The 15359-nt window shown below is 42.7% G+C and overlaps 1 protein-coding gene and 1 long non-coding RNA gene across 3 annotated transcripts; one reads left to right on the top strand and one right to left on the bottom strand.

The window, feature by feature from the left end:
* The first annotated feature begins 244 nt into the window (after nt 1–244).
* On the top strand, nt 245–3094 carry LOC132312049 (glucan endo-1,3-beta-glucosidase-like). The gene is made up of 3 exons (XM_059810268.1): nt 245–1513; nt 2419–2794; nt 2912–3094. The coding sequence occupies exons 1-3, from the start codon at nt 464–466 to the stop codon at nt 2935–2937; spliced, it is 1452 nt and encodes a 483-aa protein (XP_059666251.1). The 5' UTR covers nt 245–463; the 3' UTR covers nt 2938–3094.
* A 150-nt stretch (nt 3095–3244) lies between these two features.
* LOC132312050 (uncharacterized) lies at nt 3245–7873 on the bottom strand. 2 transcript variants are annotated; one of them, XR_009483163.1, is made up of 3 exons: nt 6967–7873; nt 3624–6383; nt 3245–3555 (listed from the first exon to the last, which is right to left on the bottom strand). It is a non-coding gene; the product is annotated as an uncharacterized LOC132312050 (long non-coding RNA). The 2 variants fall into 2 exon arrangements; XR_009483162.1 differs by lacking the exon at nt 3245–3555 and having other exon boundaries at nt 3624–5853; nt 6176–6383; nt 6967–7869.
* Between the last annotated feature and the right edge of the window lie 7486 nt (nt 7874–15359).

The raw sequence follows: 15359 nt of genomic DNA, 5'->3' as shown, positions 1-15359 counted from the left end.
TGCTTTTCCCTTACGCGGTTTCGTTCTCTGCTTTTTTAAAATTATGACTGGAAAACAGTGTTCTGTCTTTGCGTGGCCACGTGATATTATAGTAATATATTTTCTCCCTACCCAAACAGATTCCCCAGCTGTCCGACAACAAAATATGAACCAGCTTTATTTTTAAAAGCAAAAGAAAAAGTGGGACATGTTTCTTTTGACCAGGGAAAGAAAAATCCCGGAATTTCATCACCACTCCACATCCTTGAGGTTGAGGCACCTCTTCATCTCTTTCATCTCTCTCTCTCTCTTAAATTTTAGCAAACACACATTTTCTCTCTCCTCTCTCTCTCCTCGGTTTAGGAAAGACAAACAAAACCATCCAATTCTTTCCCAATTAGTTTGCTCTATCTCAAACCCATCCCTATATATATACACTCTTGATCTCAAATCTCATCTCCCAATCTCAAACCAAGGCCTGAAAATGGAGGTGTCTGCGAGGAAATCTCCATACAGTCTTATCTTCCTCATTACTACTCTTGTAATCCAGTGTTTTGCCGCCGTCCACTCCATCGGCGTCAACTATGGCACCCTCGCCGACAACCTCCCACCGCCGGCCCAGGTGGCTCAATTCATCAAGGACAAGACCAACATAGACGCCGTCAAGCTCTTCGACGCCAACCCCGACATTATCAGGGCATTCGCCAACTCCGGCATCTCCGTCTCCATCACCGTCCCCAACGGCGACATCCCCGGGCTCACCAACATCGCCGGAGCTCGCCAGTGGATCGACACCAAGGTTAAACCATTCTATCCGGCGACCAAAATCAACTACATCTTGGTTGGCAGTGAAGTCCTCCACTGGGGCGACGCTAACATGAAAAACAGCCTCGTTCCCGCCATGCAAACCCTGAGCCAAGCTCTCCTGCAAGCCGGAATGAAGGATGTTAAGATCTCAACCCCTCATTCTCTTGGCATGCTCGTTCCCACCCCGATCCCCAGCGCTTCCCGCTTCCTTCCCGACGTCGAGAAATCCATTATGGCACCCATGCTTGAGTTTTTGCGTAAAACCAAGTCAGGGTTTATGATTAATCCCTACCCGTATTTCGGTTACAGCCCGGAGAAGGCCAACTACGTCCTCTTCAAGCAAAACTCCGGCGTTCGTGACCCCGGCACGGGGCTAACCTACACCAACATGTATGATCAGTTGTTGGATTCAGTTCACTCGGCCATGAAGAGCATTGGATATGGAGATGTGGAGATTGTGGTGGGAGAGACCGGGTGGCCGTCGGCGGGTGAGCCCTGGTTGACCCAAAACACCCCTGAGAATGCCAGGCAGCACAATCTGAATATTTTGCAGAAGGCTAGCTCCGGTCAAGGGACGCCGTTGATGCCCAAACGGAATTTTGAGACTTACCTTTTCGCTTTGTTCAACGAGAACCAGAAACCAGGCTCTATTTCCGAGAGGAATTTCGGGTTGTTCCGGCCAGATTTCAGCTCGGTATACGACATTGGAGTTATGGGTACGCGAAAGGTAACATATATTTTTAGGTCTTTATTAAGTTCGTTACATGATCTGAGCCAAAACAAAATGAGAAAATTTTCATTACATGTTCTAATAGCATTCATAAAGTAAACAAAGATGTGAGTCCAAATGGAGGGCCTAATTTTTTTTTTTTTTTTTTTCTAGCCCTTCAATATAGTAAAATGGGACATTGAATTAGTAGATAGTTCGGGATTATGTGGTCCTTTTGACCAATCACAATCTAAACATAGTAAAATGGGATATTGAATCCGTTGATAGTTCCGGATTATGTGGTCTGGCCAATCACAACCTAAATGTGTCAAGGATATATTTAACTTTTTATTGTGCGATAACTTATAATTGGCTAAGACCACATGATCCCACACTGTCTGATCATTTATCTTTTGTTTGAATTGATGGCTGGCAAGTGTGATTGACGTCGGTGCCTCACAGCAATTGGTATTTATGGTTGGTCCATTTCACGGGCAGCTTTTATATTCATATGTTTAATAAAGTATGATGAAATTTATTAGAGCCGTTAAAAACTTATGTCACGGGTATCAGGATAAGAAATTTATATATGATGCTTCATTTTCCTTTTTATACTACACAGAATTGAAAACATAAAAACATTTTATGTTTTTCATTTTGTTCTGGTAAGCTATATGGAATTTTACCCATCAACTTGCATTGTTAAAGATTGTTTATGTTGTTGGACCATGAGATAAATCATGTGGTCTCTGCTATTTAAATATATTTGGCATCTGCCAGAGGTTTGTTTATGTTGTTGGACCATGAGATTGATCATGTGGTCTCTGTTAGAGAGCTAGATTAACAGTTGTGTTTTCAAAAATTTGGGTAGATCAAATTGTTTGAATATTAATTATTTATTTACTTTCTCATTGCATGTATAGGCTGCACCGGTTAATCCAGCACCGGAAACAAAACCACCAGCTGGTAGGACTCCAAGAAACCCTAGGAACCCGAGAAAACCGAGGAACCCGGGGAACCAGAGCCCGAGGAACCCAAGGAACCGTAAACAAGCACCTGGAGCAGCTGGAAAGACATGGTGTGTGCCGAAACCGGGAACAGATGCTCAGAGGTTGCAGTGGAACATAGACTATGCCTGCGGCAAGGTAGACTGCAAGCCCATTCAAGCCGGCGGACCATGCTTCGACCCTGCTAATGCCTTCTCTCACGCATCATATGCAATGAACGCACTCTATCAATCAACTGGTCAAAAAGATTGTGGGTTCTCTGGCAGTGGTATTGTCATCAACGTTGACCCAAGTAAGACGACAATTCTAATTAGTAAAATTGCATGAATTTATGATTGATTGCACAAATTTGAATAGAATGTACAAATTATTAAGATCGTTGTTGCGTGCTTCTTGTGTTTGATTACAGGCAAAGGTGCATGCAAGTACGTGTAGGAACTGAAAAAGGGCACGAAATGGCTTCTGGGAAATGTGATTGTGATTAATTATGTATTTACTCCGTATCATTCTTTTGTTTGCTGAATGTCTTCAATGTAACTTTGAAGGTTTAGTGACTTTTTAACTTGTTTTATAGATGAAATGTTCACTGAAATTGTTTTGCACCACAGCCTATCTTGCTTCCTTTTACGTTTGTGCGAAAAAAGAAATTGATTTGTAGCAAACATCACTCCTCTTTCGCCCCTATTTGGAGAAAAGAAAAGAGTATTGCCATTTCCCCCCGCCCCCAAAAAATAAAAACCCTACTCTTACCTACTCAACGTGGCGTGTCAAATATAATGGCCCCAACTTAAACTAGTAAAAAACATATAGTTATTTATTTATTTATTTATTTACATAAATTTGTGTGTTCTGTTTATTATTTAACTTTCTTTGTCGAATCCCCATAAAATCTAAACAAATCCACAGCCAATCTACGGATTCTGAACTCCATAAACAAGATTGAAAAAAATATTCTTCAGTCTAACATTTGAATACAAAATCCTAGATTGGAAAGAAAACAAAGTTGTAATTGTTGAGGCCGAAATTTGCGCAGCCCGATATGATTCCCTTTTTCTGCAAAGAAGAGAGGAGAACTGAGGTTTAAAAAGAAGACAGGGTTAATAATAATTTTTACGTCGTACCTTCTTTAATGGCTTGATGTCCTATTTATGACTGTCGATTGGAATCAAAATAGTTCCGTCGATATCGATGGTTGATCTTATCTTCCGCTTGTGCGAAATCGATATGATTTAATCCTTTTGACCTCCTCCAGTTATAATAGGATTATTCTTACCTGTTGAACCACTATCTTTGATAATAAAATCTAATCAATCTTATCGAGGGTAGGGTAGGTTTATATTTTTCCGAAACGAAATTTTAAAAATAGATTAGTATGATCTGCAGAACATTTCATTGAATATGCAGAAGAAACAGAAAGAACGCAACAAGATAAGACACTAGCTCTTTGATGCGTTTGAGCTGCGGGTCGAAGAAATTTTTTTTTTTTTTGGTTAAAGGTTGAAGAAATTTTTGTAAAGGAAAAAAAATACTCATCTATCCTATTATTTTTTATTTCTTGTCTCTTCTTTACCAAATACTGGTAATATATTCTTTCTTAGAACAAAACATAAGTGTGTGAGTTTTTAGGAAACTCCATGAGAGGGTGCTGTATATGTTTATGTATTTAGAAAGAAACAAACGGATATGATACAAGTGATTTCGCGGGCCTTTTCTAACCGACTTCACACCAAACAGTTGGGATTGTTGGGAAATTAAACAGGGAAATATATATATATATAACACAATGACACACAGATAGTTCACTTAAGCTAAGGTAAAGGTTGCAGGATTTCTCAGGATGAATAAATACCCAACTAGTAGGGTTAACATAAGAAGTGGAATTCCGTAATCTGCGAAGTTGGCTAAAGTGTACAGAATATTAGGCTCTACATCTTATTTAAAACCAAAAATAAAAATTCCAATGAAAAACTTGAAAGCAGAACTTGTGCCCAATGGTATGTCCTTTACCGTTTACTCAAAATGAATAATATGAATTCGACTCTTCAAAGAATCAAAATAGTTGTGTTTTGAATAATGCATGTGAATTTTTTGTCAGTGACAAAAATAAATTTTTTTTTTAAAAAAAAATTATGATTTGCCATTTCTTTTTTCTTGAGCCATTATCTTTATATGGAAGTTCTAATTTATTTAAGCAATGTATTACTTAAAGAGGCCACAAAAGTGGAGAGATGGGAAAATATATATATGTAAGTGTAAGTATTTACATGGGAATTACACCTGAGAGATTGTTGTAAGACAGATCCAAGAATTCCAAGCTTATCAAGTTTCCAAATGTCTCGGGAATAGGTCCTTGTAGTCTATTATGTGCCAAAGAAAAACTGATTAAGCTCTGTAGACCTCCAATTGTGCTAGGGATATCCCCTGAAAATTTATTTTGTGATAAATCTATTTGTATTGCGGCCTTTAGACTTCCAATGTTTGAGGGAAGAGAGCCCCTCAAAGAATTTGAGGACAAGTTCAATTTCAAGATATCTTTTGAGGCTAAATAGATTTATGGGTATTGTGGAGGTTAATTTGTTGGCGCCCAGAAAGAGTTTTCTCAGAAATGTAACATCCCCTAAGCAAGTTGGAATTGGACCAACAAGTTCATTTTCACTCAGATCCAATGAAGCCAAGTTCTTTAAATGGCAGAGACCATTTGGAATGGGACCTTGTATCCTGTTATATGCAAGATCTAAAATTTGAAGCCTTGGCAACTTATTTATTGTGGTTGGAATAGATCCAGTGAAGCCATTGCCATGTAGATGTAAGAAAAACAAATTGGTCAAGTTACCAATATGGTTAGGAATGTTGCCCTTAATTTCACAATCACCCGCCCGAATATCTTGCAGCAAATTGGACAAATTCCCAATGGATACCGGAAGGATGTCATTCAGAGGATTTCTTTCCATCCACAATATTCTTAAACGCTTGCAATTTGTCAAGGCAGTAATAATTCCCAATTCTTGGTTCGAAGATTCGCTCATGAAATTGTTTCCTGCTAGGTTTAGAAATTCGAGCAGTTCCAATTTACCAAGTGAGTTGGGAATGAAATGGTTGAAGTTGTTAGAGGAAAGGTCTAAACGAATGAGTTTGGAAGCATTTGAGATAGAGGGAGGGATAATTCTTCAAGATTGGCTAACCTAATAATCAATGGAAGTTTGCCTCAAAGATGATAATTGGCCGCTGATGCAATGATTCTTAGTTTTGATATGTTGAATAATTTTTCCGGAATTGGACCTTCTAAGCTATTCAAACTTAATTTTAAACTCTCCAGATCGGAAAGATTTTCAATCTCTTGTGGTATTGCACCTGCAATTAAAAATGTGAAGTTTATGACAGCATGTTCTACTAAGCTCCCATCCATTGGGAATATATATACACTTTAAGGTATGTTTAGTTGCATGAAATGGTAGTCTTGGAATTGGAATTTGTGGAATTAAAAGAAAGCTGGTCATAAAAATAAACAGAAAATTTCTCCAATTACACTAATTCTAATTTCAAAGCTCCAATTTCATGCAGCCAAATACAACCTAAAGAAAATTAGAAATGCTTGTTATTTCAACAAGGACTCTGTGCCAATTCTGAAAATCAAACATATAAAAAATAGATAATGAAGAGGATATATACGTACCAGTCAAACTATTATATATAAGATGTAATAGGAAGTTGCCAGCTCATACCCCGCGGCAGAGTACCAGTTAATTTATTCCTATCCAGATAAAGCCTTTTCAAAGAAGAAATGTTAAAGACAGAAGATGGGACGGTACCAGTGAGGCCAGCACCATCAGTTGCTAGCACCTCCAGAATATGAAAATTTCCCAACTCTTGTGGAATTTTACCTACACATGAATACAAAATTACCAGCAAATCTCTATTTCAAGCATATACGGAGTAATAATAAGATTAAACCGTTAGAAAATATTCTAGGTTTTCCATTCAAAACAAAGCTGTTTTCCAACATAGCATGTAACTTGAGGCCAACTAAACTGGAACACAATTACTAAAAGACTGCAATGAAACACAAGATGAGGTACTGTCATGTCTATTTTTAAGACCCTCCTCTGCTTCATTGCCTTTTACAATTCCGTTCAAAAATCATCCTCTCTACACATAATCACTTTGTCCGGCCTCAGATGGACTTTCAAAGTAAAAAATGTAAATTATATTCACTTATATATATTGTTCACCTTTCTGGGAAGCCATAAAATTATGGACTTTTAAAGCATTAATTTGAATATATCCTCGTACAATTATTCCTCTAAGTATACCACAATTTTCCAAATTTCCATGGTATGAAAAACTTTTATCAGAATCACTGTGTAAAAAAGATGAAGTCATTGCATATATGCATGGATATAGTAATTAAGGGATAAAAAAAAGAAAAAAAAGAAAAGAAAAAAAAAGCAGTATCGACATACATACCTTTCAAGTTGTTTCCACCAAGATATAACTCTTTCAGAATGGTTAAATTCCTGATCTCTCTTGGTATTGCTCCACTAAATTTGTTATTTGACAATGACAAGATTTGAAGTTGGGAGCATTTATATAAAGTGGAAGGAATTTGGCCATGGAAGTGGTTACTGGCCATTCCAAGTCTGGAAAGTTTTGGAACACGGTAGCATATATCCGTTGGAAGGTTACCCGATAGGCTATTTTGGTTGAGTCTAATACTCTCCAGCGAGGAGATGTTGAAGATGGAGGCAGGTATGGAGCCCGAAAGTCGGTTCCACCTCAGATCCAAAAACTCCAGACTAGCAAGCTTTCCGATATCTTTAGGAAGGTTTCCTGTAACGTGGTTGAAAAGGAAAATGATAGCCTCAACTCTACTCAACAGACCTATCTCTTCAGGGATATCGCCATGGAAACTATTGTTTGTAATGTCGAGGGATGGTGCCTCGTAGGCCCATGTAAGAAAGGTTTAAGGCTGCAACTCTGTGGCGGCGAGTGCTGCAATGGACACCAATCCAGTTGCAAGGGGAGGTTGAGTTGGTCCAGTTGGCCAAGATGTTGCGAGGGTCGTAAGTGATATGGGATTTCAGGGCAAGAAGAGCCGATTGATCAGTGGTGATATTGGTTGCAGTACTCACAGCCAAGCAAGTCACGAGAGAGTAGTAGTGCACCAACAATATAAATGTAATAGAAGAAACAAGGGAGCAAGTGTAAAGAGATTCCATAACAATGGAGAGGAGAGGAGAGGAGAGGCCTAATTAAAGGTTCTAAAATTGTTTTTCCAGTTGCATTAAGATGGAGGAATGGGGATTCAAACACACAGTATCATATAACATTATTTTCATAGGCAATTAATTGTATTAAGCCATTACAGATTAATATGTAGATCCCACAATACTTCGATCAGCATCTCATACAGCTGTAGTCGAATTAACGAATTAATTCATGCAGGGTGACTGTTGATGTAGTAGCTAGCGGGTCTTTTTACTCATTAATGGCGACACAGCTCGACCTAGCTGATCGATCACCTTAAAGGTTGTGGGTCCTCTCTCTTTGTTCTTTGATAGAAACTAGCGATTATTAAGTTTAGAATTCCAATATTAATCAACAAAATGAGAATACAGTATAAATGTATTTGCTTCATATACATTGACATAAGCGTAATGTCACGGACTTGAACCTTTTCAAGCTCCCGTGCGGCCTTAGACACTTTCAAGCCCCCTTGAAGCGCTAAGTCAGCCTACCCGAGTGTGCTAGCTTAGTGAAGACTAAGGCTAGACAAGTGTTTTGCTTACTTGGGTGTGTAGGAAGAGGTTAGGCAAGTGAGCAAGAGAGTTTGGGAATGTATAGAACTTGTATTACTTGAGAGGAGAGATTACAACTTGGTTGCTTGGTGAGGAGCAAATGAACTCCCACCTCCTATTTATAGGCCTTTGGCCTTACAAGAACATTCTAGATGTGTACAAATGTGTGGCCTAGATTTAGTGTCTAGAATCCTCCAGAAATATCTACACAACTCTAGAACTATCTACTATGTACAAGACAAGTCTAGAGAATTCTAGAGAATTCTATACAACTCTAGACAAGTCTAGAAAAGGCTAGACAACTCCACACTAATCTAGAGAATTCCGGAAAGTTCCATACTTGTGTAGAGAAGTCTAGAAAGCTCCAATCCATGCAGGCTCCATGTCATCGTCTGCTGGGCGTCTGCGTGGCGCCTGCGTGGCATAGCCTCTTGGTAGCGGGGTGTGACATTCTCCCCCACCTAAGCTCGCGACGCCCTCGTCGCGTCTTCTTGCTTGAACCGCTGGATATGCTCTGCGAACTGCCATAGTGTATCCTCATGCTCCCAGCTCGCCTCGCTATCTGGCAGGTTCTTCCACTTCACTAAATACTCTGTATATTTGGGCACACCTCTCCTGCTCATCACACGATCTGCAAGGATGCAATCAACTTCCTTGTCAAAGGATGTGACAACGGCCGTGGGTGCCCTATGCGATATGCCCCGAGTAAGGTCTTCCGTGTCTTCATGATAAGGCTTGAGCATGCTGACATGGAAGACTGGATGTATCTTCAACTTGGGTGGAAGCTCCACCATGTAGGAGACCTTGCCCACCCGCTTGACGATGGGGAACGGGCCCTCGTACCTCCTTACTAGCCCCTTATGCACGCTCCGGAAGGACTTGAATTGTTGGGGTAGTAGCTTAACCATCACTTGGTCTCCCACTATGTACTCCACCCGCCTTCGCTTGGTGTCGGCCCACTTCTTCATCTTCTTTGCCGCCTTGTCAAGGTACGCCCTAGCCAAGTCGGACTGCTCATGCCACCTCTTGGCAAATTTGTAGGCCGCCGGACTCTTACCATCGCAAGTTGAAGCAATGGCGTTGGGTGTCATAGGCTGCCGTCCGGTGACAACCTCAAATGGACTGTGATTGGTAGCCTCACTCCGCTGCAAGTTGTAAGAAAACTGTGCCACCCCAAGGAGTTTGGCCCAATCTCGCTGATTAGCACTCACATAGTGCCTCAAATAAAGCTCCAGGAGAGCGTTGATGCGCTCTGTCTGCCCATCTGATTGGGGGTGGAAACTCGTAGAGAAGTTAAGATCCGTCCCCATCTTCTTGAAGAGTCCCGTCCAAAATCTACCCGTGAAACGCGGGTCTCTATCACTGACAATATTCTGCGGAACTCCCCAAAGCTTGACCACATGGTCGACAAATAACTCTGCTGCCCTCTCTGCTGTGCAGTCTGCTGGTGCGGGTATGAAGGTGGCATACTTGCTGAATCGATCTACCACCACTATAATGCTCCCGCAACCCTCTGACTTGGGTAAGCAAGTGATGAAGTCCATAGAGACGCTCTCCCATGGTCTCTCTGGAATAGGCAGTGGCTCTAGTAGGCCTGCAGGATGCTGTTGTTCAATCTTATCTTGTTGGCACACAAGACAAGTCCTCACATATGTCTCCACGTCATCTCGCATCCGAGGCCAATAGTAAGAATCTTCAAGGAGTGCTAGTGTGCGCCGCATACCTGGGTGACCAGCCCATTTGGTGTCGTGGCACTCCCGTATTAGCTCCTTCCGCAAGTTGCCCCACCTGGGCACAAAGAGTCGGTCCCCCGTAGTGAGAAGTAAATCATCCCTTAGCCAAAAGCGCCGAGTCTTCCCTTCCTTAGCTAGCTGAATAAGGCTTTTGGCTAGAGGGTCATGCTGCAACCCTTCTTTGATTCGCTCCACAAGAGAGTGTTGGGGCCGACTAATAGCTGCGAGCTCGGCCTTGCGACTAAGTGCGTCCGCCACAACATTGGCCTTGCCCGGCTTATATTCGAAATGGTAAGTGAACTCCGCTAGGAAGTCCTGCCAACGAGCTTGCTTGGGGCTAAGCTTCTTCTGTGTCTGGAAGTAGCTGGTGGCAACATTATCCGTCTTGATCACAAATTGTGCCCCGAGCAAGTAGTGCCTCCAAGTACGTAGGCAATGGATGACCGCCGTCATTTCTTTCTCTTGCACAGTATAGCGCCGCTCAGTGTCATTAAGCTTGCGGCTCTCATAAGCTATGGGGTGTTCTTCCTGCATCAACACACCCCCAATAGCGAAGTCTGATGCATCCGTGTGCACCTCATATGGCTTGGAGTGGTCGGGCAAGCTAAGTACCGGCTCCTCCGTAACTGCCCTCTTCAAGTCATCAAATGCCCCCTGGCACGACTCTGTCCAACTCCAAGCACGCGCCTTCTTGAGAAGGTCTGTCAATGGGGCTGCTCTCGCCGAGTAACCCTTGATAAAGCGGCGGTAGTAGTTGACAAGCCCAAGGAATGAGCGTAGCTCTGTCACCTTAGTGGGCGGCTCCCACTCTTGAATGGCCCTCACCTTTGCCTCATCCATCATCAGCTTGCCATCCCGTATCTTATGCCCTAGGAACAACACCTCCTCTTGGGCAAATGAGCATTTCTCCATCTTCACATATAGGTCGTTCTCCCGTAGGACTTGGAAGACCGCCCTCAAGTGCTGCACGTGCTCCTCTAGAGTGGTGCTATACACAACAATATCATCCAAGTACACCACCACAAAGCGATCCAAGTAGGGATGGAAGAGCTTGTTCATCAAAGTACAAAAAGTAGCAGGTGCATTGGTGAGGCCAAACGGCATAACAAGAAACTCATAGGAGCCATACCTCGTTACACACGTAGTCTTAGGCTCATCCCCGTCCGCTATCCGCACCTGGTAGTACCCCGAGCGCAAGTCAAGCTTAGTGAAGTAGCGTGCTCCACCAAGCTGATCAAAGAGATCGGCAATGAGAGGAATGGGGTACTTGTTTTTGATAGTCACCTTGTTGAGCGCCCGGTAGTCGATGCACATGCGCAAGGACCCGTCCTTCTTCCTCTGGAACAACACCGGTGCGCCATATGGGGCCTTCGATGGTCGAATATAGCCCGCATCTAACAGTTCCTTAAGTTGCCTCCGCAACTCCTCCAACTCTGGGGGTGCCATCCGGTAGGGCACCAAAGCAGGGGGTTTAGAACCCGGTTCCAGCTCAATCTTATGATCCACCTCCCTCCTAGGTGGAAGCTTCTTGGGCAGCTCTTTAGGCATCACGTCCGTGTACTCGTCTAGCACGGCTTGTATCTCCTTAGGCACCTCTTCTTGTGGGGAAGGGACTAGCTCATCTTCGGGTGTCTCCAGTAACGTAGCAAGGTAGCTAGTCTCTCCCTTCTTGAAGCCCTTCTTGAATTGCATAGCTGACAAAGCTTGGGCTTCCAACTTGGCGCCTCGCTCCACCGGCACCATGCATGCTGTGTTGCCTTCCATAATACACATAGTGTTAGCAAAAGGGATGGGGAAGGCTCTCACCTTGTCTAAGAAATCCAACCCCAGGACTAATTTGAAGTCGTCCATGGGTACCACCGATAGATCTATGTGGCCACCCCACTCGCCAATGCATGCTTGGACGCCGTGTGCCATGCCATGTATGGCCTTTGCCGCCGAGTTAACTGCCTTCATGGAGCCCCCTTCTTTGCTATACTTGAGGCCCAATCTCTTGGCCTCGTCAAGGCTCACAAAGTTATGGGATGCACCCGTGTCCACCAAAGCACGTGTGGGTGTCCCATTGATGCTCGCCTCCACGAACATTAGCCCTTTAGCCGCCGCCTTAGGGACTTCAGTTTTAGCCTTAATGGTATTAAGGATTTGCAATGAACCCATCTGCGCCTCCTCCTGTTGTTGCTCTTCATAACGGCTCGTCATGGCATTGAGGGTCTTCCGCTTTGGGCAATCTCGTATCCAATGTGGTCCATCACATATGAAGCAAGAACCCTTAGGCTTGGGTGCTCCTTCCTTGTTCTCCCTTCCCTCTTTGCCTCCATGACCACCACCTGGCTTACGGAACCAATCCTTGTGGGGTGCAGCGCCCTTGTCTCCCCCACCTCTGCCGGCATACCTCCCCTTGTCCTTGTCTTTGTCTTTTGGCTTGGACGAGGGTTCCTTCTTGGAGCTGAAATCAATAAAGGACTCCGCCTCTGCAATAGCTGTGGCAAGGTCTTGCACGTTGCGCCGCCTCAACTCCGTCTTAGCCCACAACTGCAATCCATCCATGAAGAAGAAAAGAGAGTCCTTGTCGGATAGATCCGGGATCTCAAGAGTCAAGTTAGTGAATTCCTTCACATAGTCCCGAATCGACCCAACCTGTTTTAGCCTTCGGAGTCTGCCCCTAGCTTCATCCTCGGCATTCTCAGGATAGAAATGCTTCTTAATTTCCCTAGTGAAATCAGCCCAAGTATCAATAGAGACCGTACCTTTGCCTATGTCACCATACTTTTTCCTCCACCATAGCATGGCATGGTCGGTGAGGTAGTGGGTCGCCGTGCGTATCTTGATCGTCTCATCGGTCATGCCCGTAGCCTCAAAGTATTGCTCCATGCTGAAGAGGAAGTTCTCCAACTCCCTCGCTACCCGGTTCCCACCATAGCACTTAGGCTTGGGAATATCAACCCGGGGTGCTACTACCCCCGTAGTAGCTGTGCCGGACGCCACCGCCCGTTTGCACAATGTCCAGTCCGCTCGCATTTCCTCCACTTGCTCGCGGAAAGTGCCAAGCTCCTGATCAACATAGCCACGTAGGGTGGCAAACTCCCCCAACATAAGTTCTCGAAGTGCTTGGAGCTCCTGCCGAAAGTCACCACTTAGGGCATTGAGTGACCCTTTGACAGCATTTTGGACCTCAACGTCCTCCGACTCCAGCCCATCCATGCGCTGGTGAGCATCCTCAAGCTGCTCCAACACGTTGGCTATGGACCCCTCCATGTTTGCCATACGTGCCTCTAAGCCCGCCATAATGTCCTTCGACCTAGCCCTCGTCCTCACTCCGCCTGGAGGGGGATTTGTTTCCCTTCCACGTAGAGTCTCCTCTTGGGTGCCAGTCACGTCTGATAGCTCCGCCATAGCTTCCTCCACACCAGGTGTGACGCCTCACAACCTTAGCTCTGATACCAACTGTCACGGACTTGAACCTTTTCAAGCTCCCGTGCGGCCTTAGACACTTTCAAGCCCCCTTGAAGCGCTAAGTCAGCCTACCCGAGTGTGCTAGCTTAGTGAAGACTAAGGCTAGACAAGTGTTTTGCTTACTTGGGTGTGTAGGAAGAGGTTAGGCAAGTGAGCAAGAGAGTTTGGGAATGTATAGAACTTGTATTACTTGAGAGGAGAGATTACAACTTGGTTGCTTGGTGAGGAGCAAATGAACTCCCACCTCCTATTTATAGGCCTTTGGCCTTACAAGAACATTCTAGATGTGTACAAATGTGTGGCCTAGATTTAGTGTCTAGAATCCTCCAGAAATATCTACACAACTCTAGAACTATCTACTATGTACAAGACAAGTCTAGAGAATTCTAGAGAATTCTATACAACTCTAGACAAGTCTAGAAAAGGCTAGACAACTCCACACTAATCTAGAGAATTCCGGAAAGTTCCATACTTGTGTAGAGAAGTCTAGAAAGCTCCAATCCATGCAGGCTCCATGTCATCGTCTGCTGGGCGTCTGCGTGGCGCCTGCGTGGCATAGCCTCTTGGTAGCGGGGTGTGACAGTAAGCTGTGATTTGTATTTATAATAAAAGAAAACTCTTAATCATAAGAAAATTAAATACAATAGAAAACCAGCTTAGAACATAAGTAAATCTAATCTCAAAAGGAAATTAACATAAGTAAACCTTAGGCCCATGTCAGAAAGGTTTAAGATTGAAACTCTGTGGTGGGGTTGTGCTGCATTAGTGGACACCAATCCAGTTGCAAGGGGAGGTTGAGATGGTCCAGTTGTTGGCAAACAAGTTGTGAGCTAGGGTCGAAAGTGATATGGGATTTCATGGCAAGAAGAGCAGATTGATCAGTGGTGATATATATATATATATAAAGCATTTTTGTTTTGTTTTTTCCCTAGTAATTCAAAACAGTATTTGAAGGAGCAACAGGGGAATGTAAAGTTAGTATGAATATATTTTAGCTTTCGATTCGGTTTGAATTTTTTTAAAAATATTGGATATCACAATTTTGTTTTTGTTTGGAAATTTGAGCAACTAGATTGCACACTAAAATCATGAGGAGCTAAAAAAAAAATCATACTAAAGAGATAACATGGAAGCCTCGGAGTTATTACGTGGAATTATACAATACCCACGGTATTGAACATGTTGTATTCCATTTAATGAACGATAATATTTTTTTCTTAAAACCATCCATCTTTGTGTGTATCAAGGCAAATTGAGAATTTTCTTAACTCTGCATTGGACTTGGTACCACCTGTAAATACCTATAGAGTATTGTAAACTTTCTTAGTTATTACAAACATGAGATGTGATTGAACAACACTCATGATCATAATTTTTTCCATTTTGGGTAAGACACTTTGTGTGTGTGTGTTGTTGTAGATGATAATAAAGTCTGAAATTTTATCATATATAAATACAAGTCGTAGTAGAGTATTTATTTATTTATAACAAGGTAGAATATAGTCAATCATCAATAATGTTTCAGAGTTCTCTTTGCCTAATATTTTATGGATTCAAAGTTGTACTTTCCAATTTTAAACATTTATATATTTTGTTTCATTAATTGGTATACTCAAGAGCAATGGTTTGAACATATTATGTTGGAAATTGCCTGTTTGGATGGGCTTTCTTTAGGCTTAAAACGGGCTTCCAGGCTCAAAATGTCCTTTGCCAATAATGACGAGTGTTTGGAAACTCAGAAGCCTATAAAACTTGCTTTCAGATTTACTTCCGCAAGTGGAACACTTTTTCTAGTAATAAACTCCAAATTCCTATATTGACTCTTTTTTCCCAAAAAAAAATAAATAAATAAAAAAACCCCTTTCTTCACCTTTCC

The sequence above is a fragment of the Cornus florida genome, unplaced genomic scaffold (assembly GCF_030987335.1).
Source record: "Cornus florida cultivar Cherokee Brave unplaced genomic scaffold, ASM3098733v1 CherokeeBrave_3.0.0_Hap2_Chr06, whole genome shotgun sequence".
Classification (NCBI taxonomy): Eukaryota; Viridiplantae; Streptophyta; class Magnoliopsida; order Cornales; family Cornaceae; genus Cornus; species Cornus florida.
This window is presented reverse-complemented; position numbering and strand designations above follow the sequence as displayed.

Coding starts and splice junctions, on each gene's coding strand:
- LOC132312049 (XM_059810268.1), top strand. CDS start 464: ATGGAGGTGTCTGCGAGGAAATCTCCATACAGTCTTATCTTCCTCATT. Junction 1,514..2,418: donor GAGTTATGGGTACGCGAAAG/GTAACATATATT, acceptor TTGCATGTATAG/GCTGCACCGGTTAATCCAGC. Junction 2,795..2,911: donor TGTCATCAACGTTGACCCAA/GTAAGACGACAA, acceptor GTTTGATTACAG/GCAAAGGTGCATGCAAGTAC.